This window comes from Lingula anatina, chromosome 9 (genome assembly GCF_051362555.1).
Source record: "Lingula anatina isolate TDL-2025a chromosome 9, LinAna3.0, whole genome shotgun sequence".
Taxonomy (NCBI): domain Eukaryota; kingdom Metazoa; phylum Brachiopoda; class Lingulata; order Lingulida; family Lingulidae; genus Lingula; species Lingula anatina.
The window spans coordinates 5,967,178-5,983,204 of NC_141775.1; the positions used below are offsets into that span (position 1 = coordinate 5,967,178).

Sequence of the window (16,027 nt, forward strand, 5' to 3'; positions counted from 1 at the left end):
CGCTAAATTGCTGTCAGCCGAGTGCGCACGTGAGTAAATTAGCCTCTTACATCTTTTAGTAGGCGGGACAGACATTTAAGCCATCTAAGCTGACAGCGATCTAGTGAGACTCCCCACAGGGATAGATCCATCTAAAATCTATGGGAATGCAGTCTTAGTCATATGTTATTCGTAAACTAGCGCCTGACATTTATATAACATGTATAGGTGGTGAATGGCGGTCGTTGCTCTTTTTTAAAAACCGACTAAGACTGGGTTCTCATCCCTAGATCGATCTAACAGGTTCGGTCCATCTCCACGGGGTCTCTCCTAAATTGCTTTCAGCTCAAGTGGCTTAGACGTCTGGGACGCCTACTAAAGCTGCTAAATGATAGTTAATTACCCCTATCAGCTTTAGTAGGCGTGACAAACATCTAAGCCTCCCAAGTTAATTGCAAGTAAGCGAGAATCCCCTCGGAGATAGTTCGATCCAAAGTTAGTACGATAGCATCTGGGAATGGTATCTTAGACTGGGTTCCCGCGGATTTAGATCGAGCCATGCGGATCGACCTAACTCCCTGAGGGGTTCACGCTGTCAGCTTCCGGGAGCCGAGCGCGCACAATTTTTATGTCTTTATTTTATTTTATTTTTTTGAATTTTTTCTTGGATTATTTAACATATTGATTGATATACATTTATTGGACATGTGAAAATCGAAGCACGGGCAGTATGATAAGTAGCCTAACTTTAGAAAAGCAATAATACTGACATCTAGCGTAATGATATTTGTCATACCTTAAATATTCTGAAAAGATTTGTCTATCGAACATTACTGAGAAAAATATTTGAATATATGAATAAATGACCAATTCATAATAAGTCAACTTAAATTCATATTTACTACAGAAATAGTTTCTACGTAATTGCTTTAGGTGTGACACCAGCATCACGGCTGTGCTAGTTGAGACGACAAGTAGTGCTGCAGAATAGTTCTTTAATTTTAGACTGGGTTCCCAAGCCTAGAACGATCTAACAGGATCGATCTATCTGCGAGGGGTTTCGGCTTAAGCGGCTTAGATGTCTGACACGCCTACTGAAGCTGCTAAACGATCATTAATAACCCCCTAGCAGCTTCAGTAGGCGAGACAGACATCTAAGCCACTTAGGTTGATCACAATTTCGCGAGAAACCCCTCGGAGATAGATCGATCCACAGTTAGTACGATAGGGTCCCTTGTATTATATTAATAAAGAGAAGTGGATGGAGCGAGCAGAGAAAGGGACACCTGACAGAACCAGCACACCTGAGGGATGATAGTTGGTAATACCTTTCACACCCCACATTTCCCTGATGAGATCTGGCTGTCAGCTGACGAACTATTGGTTGATAAATCTCATTTAATTTCTCTTCTATGGCCATTGACAAATGAAACGTCAGTGGTCTATATTAAAAACACAAAGCTAATAAAACTGTTTAACATTACATTAGTATTATTTGAACAAAACACTTTTAAGACTTCACACACTCGATCCATTATCAAGGCGGGTTTAAATTTGATGAAAATTCCATACAATAAGATTGTTTCTATGCTGAATTTAAACGTCTCTCAGTATTTCCGGAGTGCAAAATGAACGCCTGAAAGGTAAATATAGCACCTGTCAGTTTTGACAAATGTAAGGCAAAGTAGGGGCTTATCTATCAGTTTTTTTCTTTTTACCACATACTTTCGTTTCTACATGATTTATGCGTAACACACGGTACCAGTAAAGATATCGATATCACTACCGCGACCCGGTAGTTGCATACTGACAGTAAAGCAGGCCCGTAGCCAGCAATTTCAAATGGTCTTTTTCTGAAATAGTGGACCTTTAATCGCGAAATTTAAAAAAATTCGACTTTTAATATTGAAGAAAAACTAAAGCGATGTTAATTATATAAACAAATTAAAATTTGCGTAAAAGTTTAAATAGTTTAAATACCACCTTTCATAAATATCGAATAAGGTGAAAAAACAAATATACTTATTATCGTTATTATAATAATAATAAGTACAATATAAAAGATCCAATTCTGCAGCACATGGTATAAGATATCAGACATCACAGAGCGAATATACAAAAAAATTCACTTACTAATATAAAAATCTAATGGCAACTACCATCATATCATCTAAAAAGAGAAAAAAAATGTTACCAAAAGGTGTACAAGAGAAGCATTGCCTCCATCAATATTGTAAAATTAATTCAACAATGGAAAATACAAACTGGTACCATTGAAAAAGAAGATATATCGCCAATCAGTATTAATGAATCAAACCTGATATATTTTTAGTTATAAATATATCAAGTACACTGACACACAAAAAGTCTAACTTCTGGGTAAACTTTCCCTAAATGACAAAATGTTTTGTATTTCATGATCTACAATAAACATCACATTAAAACAATGGGAAATCACTGCATTTAAATACAACAAGAAAATTGATTACTCATTACAAGCACAATGTTAAAACCTGAGTTTGCAGGAGGCGGGCTTTTTTGTAAGTTTCATTCAAAACACCGTAGTTAATGTTGTTGACTTCGGGACAAGGCGACGTTCGAGAGGCAAACAGCTATCAACCGTGCGATAGCCGTCGACTTAAGTATTTTAAAAGCAGACTTCCTCAGTGTACTTGTAAAAGTGTCATATTGTGCTGGACAGCGACCCCCCCCCCCCCCCGCCCCCCAACGCTGACCCAGCGTGAGAAATGACAAAGAACAGTGATCAAGATCTGACTCAGAGCGGACCTTTTCACGGTAAAAAGGGCGGTTCTTTCGAACCCCCCTGTTAAAAGGTCACAGTTTGCGTCCGCTGGGAGAACGAATTTTGTGTCACTCCTACAAATAATTTAATTTGTAACAAAAGATGAGACTGCAATAATAAAATTCACGCACACTGTTGTTTATGTGAATTTGAGGTTGACCATCGAATATTGTCAAAGGCCAAAATTTGAAGGGGTTTCTGTGGGCAAAAATTTAGCTGCAGTTACCCGATAAGCCGGGTGCTGTTGAGTCTTTGAATAAGCTTATTTAAGAATTGTTATTGCGATTTTTTCTATGAAGTTTAAGCGTATATATTGTATTGTCATAAATTGTCATTCTAAGAATATTAATGCAATGAATTGCATGAATTATAAATCAAATTATCGTCAGATAATATAGATAAATAAAAACCCATGGAATTCAACGCGAGGCTCCAATCTAACTCGGCTCATGAAAGACTAGGTTCAGTATTCCAGTCACGCATTTTTAATATTAGCCTAGAAATAATTCTGTCCTGCAGCACAGTATACCGCCACTGGGTCAAGTGCCAGCAAGCGGATATAGGTGCAGCTACACGTTAAGTGTATTTTCGCTCTTATGAAATAGCTAAAATAGCTACCTGTTCACTCTAATTGGAACCTAAATTATTCAAAATGTTAAAACCTTGGAAATATGAGATTGTAAATGTGTTAAATGGCCACTTGTACAAATTTAATGTAATAATAATAATAATAATAATAATAATAATAATAATAATAATATGCTTTACTTGGATCGGAGACCATTTTATTAAAGGTGCGGTCAGTTTTCGTTCAGAGGTACCAGCCCAAATAGTTAGACAATTGAAGCCAACAAAATAATCATGGGTTTTTATTCTTCGTATTAGGCTATTATTTAATCTGATTTCACCCCTCAAATCTCCCCCTGAACGCATGTATTTCACCATGGTGCCCCTCAGTAGCGGTTACACTTACACAGTTGACCCCTGAAAATGACATAATATACCTGAAGTAGACCTTGACGGACAGACAAACCAGAAGGTGTGAGACAATATAGTGATAGTGATAGATAGTGGGAAGAAGTGGGAGAGTACCGCAATGTAATTCTATTGGCATTAACAAGGACGTAAATTTAAATTGACGTTGACGAACATGTGGGGGGTGGGGGAGGACTCCCTGCACACTTCGTATTTTTAGTATTAAAAAAAAAAAAAAAGATAAGTATTTCTGCTGCATGCCGGGATATAAGCTAATTTTTCCTCCGAAATACATAACTGATATAACTATTTATCATTATATGAATGCCTTAGGAATTTATTCAGTGTATGTTGAACTTAAAGAAACTTGCCAACTCTACTCGCAAAGACTTTGTACCTTTATTCTTATCTCTTGCAGCAATCGTACATCCTATCTGTGAATCTGGCGCGCCATTTCCTGTTGCCATAGTTACCTTGTACGTCACGAAGCATGTTGAACACTTTTCATATTAGAGGGCAAACTTTGACCCACATTCACACACTCGCCAGTTGCCAATCATAGCGGTCGGTTGTCCCTGCGCCCTGATCTTGCTAACCGTTGTTGGAAAGTAGACTCTCTAGAGGAAACAATATGAAGACTGTGGCAGTTTTGATCGCGATGGCGGCGACTCTGGCAACTTGTAAGTATACAATGATGCATGTGTTACATCAAATTTGATAAGAGAAAATGTGTATATTTCTATCTTTTACTCCATCTCATTCTGTATGCTGGGTTTCTTTTCCTCCCTCTCACTTTTGCGTGTGAGTCTACTTAATAAATTAACTCACAACATTAGATTACAATGTACGTGCTTGTGTGAACGCACGTGTGTACATGTATGTGCGCGCGCTTGTGCGCATTCAGAGGCATATGTTCTGGTATTCGTCCATACCAATCTCGAATGAGGGGATGCTTCCTGAAAAGGAGAAATAATTTGTATTTTTAAGAACCGCGCCTTTGCATAATTTCGTTACAGCGACTTAAAATTGAGAAAAAAAAACACCACATTATGTGTAATACCACCGCGATGAGGTCGTTGAGTTGTACGTGAAATATTACGAGTTTATTGCCGAGCTGCAGGCAAGACAATACACGAGTAATTTTCAAGTACAGCTCGTTGACGAGTGTTCTATCTAGCTTAAACCACACGTCTTAGACGTGAACTTTTAACATACCAACGCAATCTTGTTATAATACGATAGCGAAAGAGATCAAGAGATTTGGATGATCTTCTGAACAATCCGAAAATATGCAGGCTAGCCCGTAATCAACAATTTCAGAAGCGGATATTTAACCAAAAATAAAAAAAAACCTTCATGTGCCTGTATCACATTTTACCCAGAGTGGACCGTTTGCCGGTAAAAGGGTGGTTCGTTCGTACATTCTTCGAGAAAGATTTTGCAGTGAGAATACTTGCATACACACGTATACGAAGTATTGCTAAATAGCCTTTCTCTTATGGCGCACCTGGCGTAATTTCAAAGTGGTTTCAATAAAAGACAGTGATCAGAAAGAAATTACTTCTCTGCGCCCCACCCTTTCTAATCAGGTTATGGAAAAGTGATATCCTTCGGGCGCATTCCCTTAGATTTTAGATCGATCTATCCCCGTGGGGAGTCTCACTAGATTACTGTCAGATAATCCGGCGTAAATGTCCGTCCCGCCTACTACAAGCTGTAAGGGGGTAATTAACTTTCGTACCCGCTCGGCTGACAGCTATTTAGCGTGAACCCCCAGGGAGTTAGGTCGATCTTGTTGGATCGATCTAATCTCTGGGAATGGGGTCTTACACTCCACGTGCCGAAACTGGTCATAGTTTAAGATGGCAGAAAATTTACTCTGAAAACGTAGATTTAACATTTGATTTACTAATTCTGTATTTGAAGTAATTTGTTCCTCATATAAGAGATTGTGCATAACAATTTGAATTTTAATAAAACGCGAATTTTCATTTTAGCTTGAATAAGGGTTTGGGTAGATACTGATTCTTAAAACTGTATTTAAATTAAAGCCTACTCGACTAAATTGATTTTATTTTTGCGATATTTTGGGCCCAAGTTGAAGTTACTGGAGCAAGGTTGCAGCGAGGCGTGGAATTCGTACATGACGTGCTGTGTGTCAAATACTGCAGGGCTGAGCCTATTGTTGTACGCGCTAGCCGTGGTTGAAGTTCCCACCAAGCACCTTTTTAACAATCCCCTTGTTTACGCTATAACCACAAATAGTAGTCAATATTTCGGTAACTGGATAAAACAGCCGATAAAACGTCTGTGTTGCCCTGGCAATCGTGTGTATACCCTCACTGACCACCTGTTAACCACTTAGCTCAGGGGGGACTGAGATGGCCAGTTGAAAGCGTCAACATCCTTTAAAACGATAATTTTATCTGAGGCGCATTCCGGCGGTGAGCCTGGCACCTTTTTTCTCGAAGCATTGCGACATCAGCCCATCCTTCAACTCGTGGACAAAATCACGTTATTATGCCCATCCTACCTCTCTATTGTCCTCCATAGCTCCCCGTCCCATTGTTAGAACGGATGTATTTCAATACATTTATCCAGACTACACGCACTGTTGCACAGGCCAGATAATGGGGATTGCCTACCCTCTACCAGAGCGACAGATAGATTTTTTTTACAGATATTCACAGATATGTCTCTAGATAGATAGGTCAACAGACCAAAATGACCGTCTATCTATCTAGAGACATAGATTTTTTACAGATATTCACAGATATGTTTTTGGATAGATAGTCGGTCATTTTGGTCTGTTGACCTATCTATCTAGAGACATATCTGTGAATATCTGCAAAAAAATCTATCTGTCGCCCTGGTAGAGGGTAGGGAGTGCCTAGGTGGTGTAAAGAATGGTATTACCTTTGCCGAACAGGATATGCTATTGCCTTTATGGTTTAAAACGTCATGATAAGGCATTTGCAGGATAGGTCTGAAATGAGATGGCTTTAGATTAAGTTTTTGGTGGCAATGCATTAATTATTTTAATTTAAAATAAATTGATATTGAGAATGGAGCAGCCTTTGCCGAGGCCAGCTTTCTTTTGGTGCTTTTTAGTTGTGACTTGTACATTTCACAGGTTATTGATCTAAGGTACTGATTGCGATCTTCATTTTTTTTTTTAATGAAAAAAATCGGTATTAATGAATAATCGTAACGATAACTAAAATGGACAAAAGCACTAGGTAGGTCATGCCTTGAGCAAAGTAACAAGAAGACCGTTTTTACCTCCGCCAAGGAGGTTATGTTTTACTTATGCAAGCAGATGCTGAATATCAATGTTTTTGTCAAGATACACTTTCATAATGAGTATGTTTAATCTCGAAGCCTGAGATATTCATCGTCAATCTCATTTATTAATAATAATTAGTAGAAACGTTCATTGGTAGTAGAACCTAAGAACGTTTATATTCTCCGTAGATCATTTTTATTTATAGAAAGTGAACAAGGGGGTGTTGGTATTCATCTTTTGACAGCTATTGTCGATAATGGTATGACGGAGACTGACATTTATCTGTTTTAAACATCTGAATAAGAGGAATGGAATGCTTCGGCAAGGGTCAGCCACTATGAATAATTGGCCGACTTTGCTGTACGCTGTAGGTTATCGCGTTACTTCATGCTGAAAGAAACTATGTAAGGCATCTACCGTACAACAGGTGTCAGGTTAGGTCATTATATATTACACATCCTTTGTGTTGTACGGAACTACACATTTCAGATGGAAACTGGCTTTTTAAAAAAAAACTGCAATACACAGGCGCATTGTTCACTGTACGGGGAGAAATTGAAATTCGGGTTTCAACTATCAAAAATAAATATGGGCAACGCACGCGCAACGTTTATAGGGCCTAACTCTTTTTTTTTATCACGTTTATAATACAGTCGACAGTGTAGAATCCCAACTCAACTTCACCCCTGAAAAAAAATTAATCAGTGACATCCCAGCGATTTTTCATTTTCCAACAATTTTTACTTTTGACATTTATTCCTAAGGTGATGCTTTCAACTGCCACGAGTGCAGCAGCCCTAAGAGCGAAGCGTGCGGAGAGACCTTCAGTGCTACTAGCGCCACCACAGTGACCTGTGACACCGCGTGCTTCAAGGCCGTTACCAAAGTGGAAACCATACTAGGTACAGGCGACAGCCAAATATAAATCATTTTTAAAATTTCTATTATCCGTATTTGTTATGAATAAAATAATGGATAAAAGACTGATGTGCGTATGAAAATTTGATCTTAATTTATTTACTAATTGATTTTTTAAATAATTTGTCTGCCTCTCATTTTGTCTGTATTATTATTTTAGTTATTTATCAATTGAGAAAGTTATTCAATTATTATCCACTATTTATTTATTTATTTATTTTCACCAGGCTCTAGCACAACGTACTCCAGAGGCTGCTCCACTACTACTCCAAATTCCATGTCCTGCTCCAAAGACAGCGGTGGCATCTCCGGCCTCGCTAGCGGCTCCACCGAGGCTTGCTACTGTAACAGTGAATTGTGCAACTCCGCCTCCAACCTGCTGCCCTCTATCGTTCAGATCGTCATGATTGTCGCTGCAGCTCTTTTCTTCCAGAAGTTTTAGAATGTATCTTATGATGTGTAGCATTTTGGATCGTGACTGAGAAATGACGAATACTGCGAAAAAAGATTTTTCATTATGATACTAAAGACTGATTTCCAAGTTACTGAAGGTCCGTTTATTTCAGATTAACAAACGTACTAGGAAAGACGATGCTGTGAACATAGTTACGATTCTTTCATTCTCGTTACTTCGTGTAATGGCTTCTCGTGTTGATTAATATTAATATACTGAATTTGCGAACACGATAAGATTTCTAATTGCTTTTAGAAAAGCAACCAATATTTTTTACATTAAAGTACTAATCTTTCTTTTCTATTTTCATAATTCTCAAGATCTCTGTCTAACAAATATTTTTGAGAGTGAAATATTTGAATAAATTGTCAAATTTAGCCAATTTTACTTCATTTTTACCTGAGAATCTAGAGAAAATAAAATGAACTTAACCCAAAGGTGAGTTAATAAGTAATTGCGTTAAATGTGACACCGCATCTCAGTTGCGTTAGTTGAGACGACTAACTAACCAACACAATCGCTTATTAACTCCAACAAAGGAGTTGCGCAACTCCTAGCAACAATCCAGTCAATCATTTGGGGACATAAAAACGTCTTGGTGCCGTCCCAGTCATTTAGAATCCAAAGAATGAGATGAAAAGTGAAATGCCTTTGTGGCATGAGAATTACTTATCTATGTTCAGTAAGTAACTGTAAAGTACTACGGAAATAATTTAAGTCAGAAAACTGACACAGCAACACTTTTACAACTGTGTCAAGTGATTTCAAGGGAGATTTTCTTTAAATATAAGCATAAAGTAAGGTCAAAGTTGTCCACTGGTTTACAATAAATATAAAACCTAATACAACTAATTGGGAATATTTCAATATGAAATTTGACAAAGGCCGTAACAAAACTTTGTGCTTGTGTGTGATTCCAATCAGTTACTTTCATTGACACAATTATACAATCTTTAACTGATCGGCTTTTAGTTGAGAGAAATACCCAGGCTGCGCATAGTTGTGGGATGTCAGAGTCATAGAGGACGAAATTCACTTTTTTCGCTGTATCTAGAATCTCGATGAAAACTTTTCTAAAGTGTTTAGGCAAATAGAACACTATCTAATGCTCGTTGTAATAAAGAAACATTCATAAATCTTATGACAAGTTCAAAAGTGACCAATGTCACTGTTGCTTTGCCCTGACGTCTACGATAAAGCTATTTAGAGCAGTATGATAGTACATTTAAAGTCGAACCAAGACGTCTTCCAAGGTCATAACGAAGCACCTCTTAACATCTGAAGAACACCTTGGAACAGGTCTCGCGTGGGCCTAACGCTACCCCTATGATGACGTTATGATAACCCCGACCTTTATGAATAACTGTAAGTGTATGAATGCTGAGGTGGGCGAATATAAAGCACCGGGGAGGGAGAGAGGGAGGAAGAGAAACAAAATATATAGCAATGGAAATTTCTCTGCAAATCTCCCTCTGATCTTATTACCTTTTTACTTAACTTTAGTGCCTATACTAGTCTAAATGTTAAAGTCGAGCTTTGTGACTTCGTATCAATTGACTTGGGATTTAATGTTTTTTCGATACAGATTTCGAAACATAATATATATCTGGTTGCTTTCGCCGAATCAGTGTTACTATTGACAGTCAGTTTGAACTAGTGACAGACACTACCATATACGGTACATTAGGTTGATAAATAAAGATTTGAACTGCGTGATTACTTTCTTTACTTCACCATGAGGAACATAGTGGCCATTCCCAGAGCCTATCGTAATAACTTTGGATCGATCTATCTCCAAGGGGATTCTCACTAAATTGCTATCAAGTTAAGCAGCTTAGTTGTCTTGCACGCCCTCTGAATCTGTTAGGGGGTAATTAAGTTTAGCGGCTTCAGTAGGCGTGCCAGACATCTAAGCCGCCTAAGCTTAAAGCAATTTAGCGAGAAACCCCTTGGAGATAGATTGATCCTGTTAGATCGATCTAGGCATGGGAACCCAGTCTAAGGTCAAATGATTGCATGATAATTTTTTATTTAATATAAGTAAAAGATAACTTTGGCCTTCGCTTCACACGCTTGACAAACTAAGTTGTAGAGCGATCCATCCTCTTTAAACTTGCTAACCGTTTTTGTTAAGTTGACCCTGAAGAAGTGACAAAATGAAGACTCTGCCAGTTTTGATCGCGATGGCGGCAACACTTGCGACTTGTAAGTATACAGCGATGCATGTGCTAAATCAAATTTAATATGAGAAACTGTGTATTTCTATATTATTCTTTAAATCCATCCCTTCTCTCTTCCTCTATCCTTCTCACTTTCTTTCACTAAAATGTGTGTTTGCGTGTGTTTGTAGTTCTGTCCATAAGTATCTTATCCAAGATTTTCCCACACAAAGACGCCTTTTCTTCCACACGCCCTAATGGAGTACTTGTAACGTCTGATCGGAAAAACACCGTAGTATTATATATATTAGTCTTTCATGGTCTTTCTCAATCACTGTTACGACAGTATGACAATTTAACCCCACCTTCTTCACAAAACTGTATATAATAGTCTCATTTTAATCCTGTATGCCCCTGAAGAGCCTTTGAGAGAATCAGATATGGTCTAGGGCATTAAAGAATGGAAGAAGTTGTTTTAATTTTTTATCTTGTTTATATATATATATATATATATATATACGTGTATGCGATTGTTGATCGCAAACGTAGGCGATCATAGGGATTTTTTCCGCCAAAGCGAATCATCCTCAAAATAGAAAAGAATTATCCTACTCCTGAACCATTGCTCGACCCGTCGTGATTTAGTTTTAAATGGCTGACCACATACGTAGTCTGCCATGTTTTATTTTATGTTTCAGTAGGAAATTTCGACATCAGGTACTTTGGGATATACATGTAGTTTTGCAGGATATGTAGACATGCCTGCATAGCATACGGTTTTAGGGCATTTTCAAGCACAAATAGTATTCAGTGTGTGTGTAACGAGCCTACATGCGTATATACATGTGTGTTTGTGCTTGCGCTCTCGTGTAGGGGTGGATGGTTTTAAAACAAAAGGAAGCACTTAAAAACCATTATATATTCTGACAAGTGAAAAATTTCACATTATGTCATTCTTCCTTTTAATCGAATAGATTGGATTTCAAAACGACGAAAAGTAAAATAATATATTTTTATAGCTCTGAGAACCCTCATAATTGTCCCTCTTGAAAAGACGAGATATACTTGCGATGAATTATTTTGCTAAGCATCTTTTAACAAAATCCCTTTTAACACTACCTTTATACAAGAACTACTAGCTATTACAAACTCGATCCTTTAACCGAATTCATAACTTCTAAAACAACGAGAAGGGTCTCTGATAGAGCTTTTTTTACACTAAGCAAAGGAAGTAAACGATTTCAGTGCCATAAAACATCGCTGTTGTCTTGGCAACCCTGTGTGTGCCCTCACTTAACCTAATCACCCCTCAGGAGTGGCTGAAAAAGAGACCGGTGCAAACAAACCGGCTAATTCTGGAAAAAAACCGCTTTATCTGGGACGGTGCTGGATTCGTGCTGATGGCGCATTCAGGTGATAGACCGGGCCATGGTATCTACTTCCTTGTTGCTGATAATCATTTTTGGAACACTTGTAATGCGCATGCGTTACGACTGGCTTACGTGACTGTAATGGGTAATTTTCCATTGCTATCTTAGTAGGCAGATATAAGTGTCTAGAAAAGCGATTGCGTGAAATGGCTGGATATTTTATAATGTTTCTATATGTGCACGAGACGGAAAGATAGAGATGGATGATATTGAATGAATTATTTTATTAAAGGCTACAAGTACAAGTATCACCAAAAATTTGACAACTAAAAATAATGACCTGTGACAAATAAGTAAGGATTTTTTTTAGTTTATAAAGCCGTCGACCACGCAGGCTATTCAGGGCCGTAGCCTGAGCAAAATGCCAGGGGGGGCAGTAAGCGGACACGAGGGGGCGAAGCCCCCGAGGGGGGAGGGGGTGTCCCCCTACCAGTGTGGAAACTTCTAAATCCCAGGGGGGGCAGCTGCCCCCCTGCCCCCCCGGAGGCTAAGGCCCTGCTATTTATTGCGTTATTTAGAATAAACACTGTAGACATTTTCTGAGACGTTTGACATCATACCCGCTTCCTATCAAGTTGCAAATGTTCTACTTTAGTAAAAATAAACTAGGACGGTTGGAAAATGTGAGATAGTGCTGTGAGCGACAGTAACGAAGGTTTAAAATTTAGTCCACTAATGATTTTTCTTTGTATTTTAGAATAAATCTAGTAATTCGTTTTTAGTGTTTTAATTTGACTGATGTAAGTGAAGTCCCACTTGGACAAACAAACGCTTACCAGTAAGATATAAAAAAGTTTAATGGACCTACCCAGTACATGGATGTATTGATAATCAGTGATATACATGTAAATACATTAAAATACATGTATATACATTGTTCATGTGACTAAATTTGCTATCAGAATGTTTTTATACATTAACAAGTTATAGCATGGGTAAAGATTTTTCCAATAGTTAGATTTTCATAATGATTATGCAACTAAACCCACTCCTATACATGTAATATAAATATTTAGTAACTTATCTTATCAGTTATTACTATTTTCACTCCCGCGCTGCACTCAGATGGAATCCTGGGCCTCTCGAAAGATGAAATTACAACGCTGCATCCAGGGGACAAAACCCAGAATTGTAACAGCCCGCCAGTTTGCATTTTCTGACAATACATCTTTTTCAGGTGATGTCCTCAGATGCTACTCATGTCTCAGTCTAAAGAACGAGGGGTGCAGAGATGCCTTTAATGCTAGCAGTGCTGTCATAACCACATGTGACACAGCGTGCGCAAAAGCAATTATTACAGTGAAGTATTTAGGTACGGAAAAAACGAGAAAAAATGGAAATGTGTTCTTCTGGATAAAAGAGTTCTAACAAAATTACAAGGAAAATTAATTTATTAGTTAATATATTAATTTATTTGTCTGTCTTTCTATTCATCTATTCACTTCGTAATGAAGTAAAATCGTTATCTTTAATGTACTACAGACTTGACATTTAATATGGAATATTTTTTTCCAAGTAATTTTTCATCAGTTTTTTGCTATTTTGCTGACTGATAAATGAAAATAAGGATTAAAATCGTGTTTTAATAACTTTAAATTATCTCTTTGATGTCATGCTGACACCAGCTCATTGGTTGAATTCGACAGTGAGGCAAACAGAAATACATTGCCTATTCTATGTCATACGACATCCATTAAAAGAGATATTTTGGATCTCTATATTTTCAAAATTATCGTCTGTAAAAGAGTTATACGCTACACAATGGACCCTCATGTCAGTGTGTAGTCATAGTAACGGTCGCTGTTACGCCTGGCCTCTTCTGTCTGTTACCAGCGCTCTCAAGCGGCAAGGCATTCCTTGGGAAAAGTTTTTAGAGTTCAATCTGGAATATTATTCCAGGCATCGGTCCAAAATTGTCCAATTTGGTCCAGTTTTGATGTAGGGCATGTAAGCAGTTGATTCGGCGAGTAATGGCTTACCCACATATTGTCTATGCGGTTCAAATGTGGCGATTTTGATGACCAGGGTAGCTGCTCATTCCCTTGGTTCTGTAAGTTATCTGCTATTAAAAGTGCTCTGTGTGAACTGGCAATCTGACCGTGCAACCTAAAATTGTTCCTAAGGTGCCCCTTATCAAATGATAGTCAAGTGGTTCCCAGATTATTCCTTTATTTGATCTGGTTCAGGTTTTCGTCAATGACTACCATTGGTGTTTTGGCACCAATGTGGTATCCACTCCAAATACTGACGCTGTCAATGACCCGTGTCACTTTACACGCGGTACATGCTTCGTCGTAGGCCTCTTCTGGATGTCTGTAAACTCTGTTTTGACTAGCTGGGAGGTACAGGTGAAATCTGACCTCAATAAAGAAAGCCACGCGGTTTCAGTGTTCAACCCAGAAACGGTCATGGCCCCCAATTCATTAGAGAAACAGACGACGATGTTTTGCTGTTTACAGTGGGTACTTCGCAGGTCATCTGGTATTCTAACCTGCTAAAACCAGTTTGGTGCTCGTTAAGGGCCTTGAAAAACGCATTTTGGTGGCAATTTACCCCTCGTTCTGAACAGACTGGGTGGCATTTGTTTAGTTGCAGCAGCGTATCCCGAAAGACAGTGCGTCCTGTACCCTGGAGATAAGATTTCGATGCATTGGGTGTGACCTCTTTGTAGTTACATCAGTCTGGGCATTACTCTATAAAACTGTGCGGACCGTTCCGTTTGGCGCTGCAATCTGTCTGGTAATGTCTGTCTTTTTCGCGCCATTCTGCCACAAATTTACAAATTTATAAAGCACTCATTAGCTCATTTTACGCACTGCAAAACTGACCGCTTGCATGCAAAATTTCGAATTCTTCTTTGGAATAGTTGCCGACATACGGATACTTTTTTGACAGAACCAAGATTTGCCTAAGCCAAGCATTGACCAGCCCAAAGGAACACTACCCAATTAAATCACCGCATTTTACATAATGTAGCAGCGCAACAGACATGGAAGTCAGTTAATTGGTAGCGACACACCTGACTACACACTTCTCCATTCACAAATCCTATATGAGATAGGAGTTTTTTTAAAAAAGAACGAATTTTTACCTAGGCATACCTTCGAAACTGAAATATTCCATATTAAATGTCAAGTCTGTATCTTTTCATTAATGATTCGCATAATTCATTAACTTTTTTGTCAATTTGTACTATCCCATTCAGGGTCTGTCCAAACGACCTACTCCAGAGGCTGCAATTATTCACCTCAGGATACTTTGGACTGCACAGAGACCAGCATTGAGCAAGGGGGCAACAGCGAGTCCAGTAAAATTTGCCTTTGCAACAGCGACTTGTGCAACTCGGCCTCAAACCTGCTGCCCTCTATCGTCCAGATCGTCATAATTGCTGTTGCAGGTCTTTTCTCCCAGATGTTTTAGAATACATAATGTGTGTGCAAAAATAAAAGCTCATTTAAAATTGGCAACAAATAGCAACGGCATTTAACGAACTACAATCTAATTGTATACCTTTATAATTCTGAAAATCTATAGTCTGTACAAGTATCAAAGATAATGAGACTGAATTTTTTTCATTTAATTTGTCATATGTATCTACTTCTTCTAGGCGTTTCCCTCGAAATAAATCGAAAATGAAGGGAACTGAAGTAGAAAACAATAATTTGATCGAATAAAGAAAACCTGTTATACACAATTGACACCAGAATCTGGGTTTTGTTATTTGGAACGATCACTTACGAGCTAGAACAGATCAGAACAATATGAAGGGGGAAAATGCTTCTTACAATGAATTCGCTGGAGTGTCCTTAAAACCTATATAAATATCCTATTCAAACTTACCTTTTCAAAATCACTATTTATCACAAAAATAGCATATTTGACATTTTACATCCGTCCTAACAACGGGAAGGTTCTCCATCGGTCTTTAAATTTCAAACCAGATCAGAAATTTTCATTTGTACAAAGATGAACAATAAATTCCCGTGTTCTCGACCATGTGTCTGTACCCACCTTCCCCTCTAC

General features: G+C 38.2%; 1 protein-coding gene and 1 long non-coding RNA gene across 2 annotated transcripts; one reads left to right on the top strand and one right to left on the bottom strand.

Annotated features, from left to right (window-relative positions):
- Positions 1–4,142: 4,142 nt before the first annotated feature.
- LOC147759825 (uncharacterized) lies at positions 4,143–6,591 on the bottom strand. Its single transcript, XR_015331106.1, has 2 exons — positions 5,982–6,591; positions 4,143–4,713 (listed from the first exon to the last, which is right to left on the bottom strand). It is a non-coding gene; the product is annotated as an uncharacterized LOC147759825 (long non-coding RNA).
- On the top strand, positions 4,252–8,792 carry LOC106176639 (uncharacterized). Its single transcript, XM_013559103.2, has 3 exons — positions 4,252–4,437; positions 7,808–7,945; positions 8,189–8,792. The coding sequence occupies exons 1-3, from the start codon at positions 4,389–4,391 to the stop codon at positions 8,401–8,403; spliced, it is 402 nt and encodes a 133-aa protein (XP_013414557.1). The 5' UTR covers positions 4,252–4,388; the 3' UTR covers positions 8,404–8,792.
- Positions 8,793–16,027: the final 7,235 nt, after the last annotated feature.

Bases quoted from the DNA above. Each gene is read 5' to 3' on its own strand.
- LOC106176639 (XM_013559103.2), top strand. From the start codon at position 4,389: ATGAAGACTGTGGCAGTTTTGATCGCGATGGCGGCGACTCTGGCAACT. The intron at 4,438-7,807 runs GTAAGTATACAA...TTTATTCCTAAG, and splicing joins GGCGGCGACTCTGGCAACTT to GTGATGCTTTCAACTGCCAC. The intron at 7,946-8,188 runs GTACAGGCGACA...TATTTTCACCAG, and splicing joins CAAAGTGGAAACCATACTAG to GCTCTAGCACAACGTACTCC.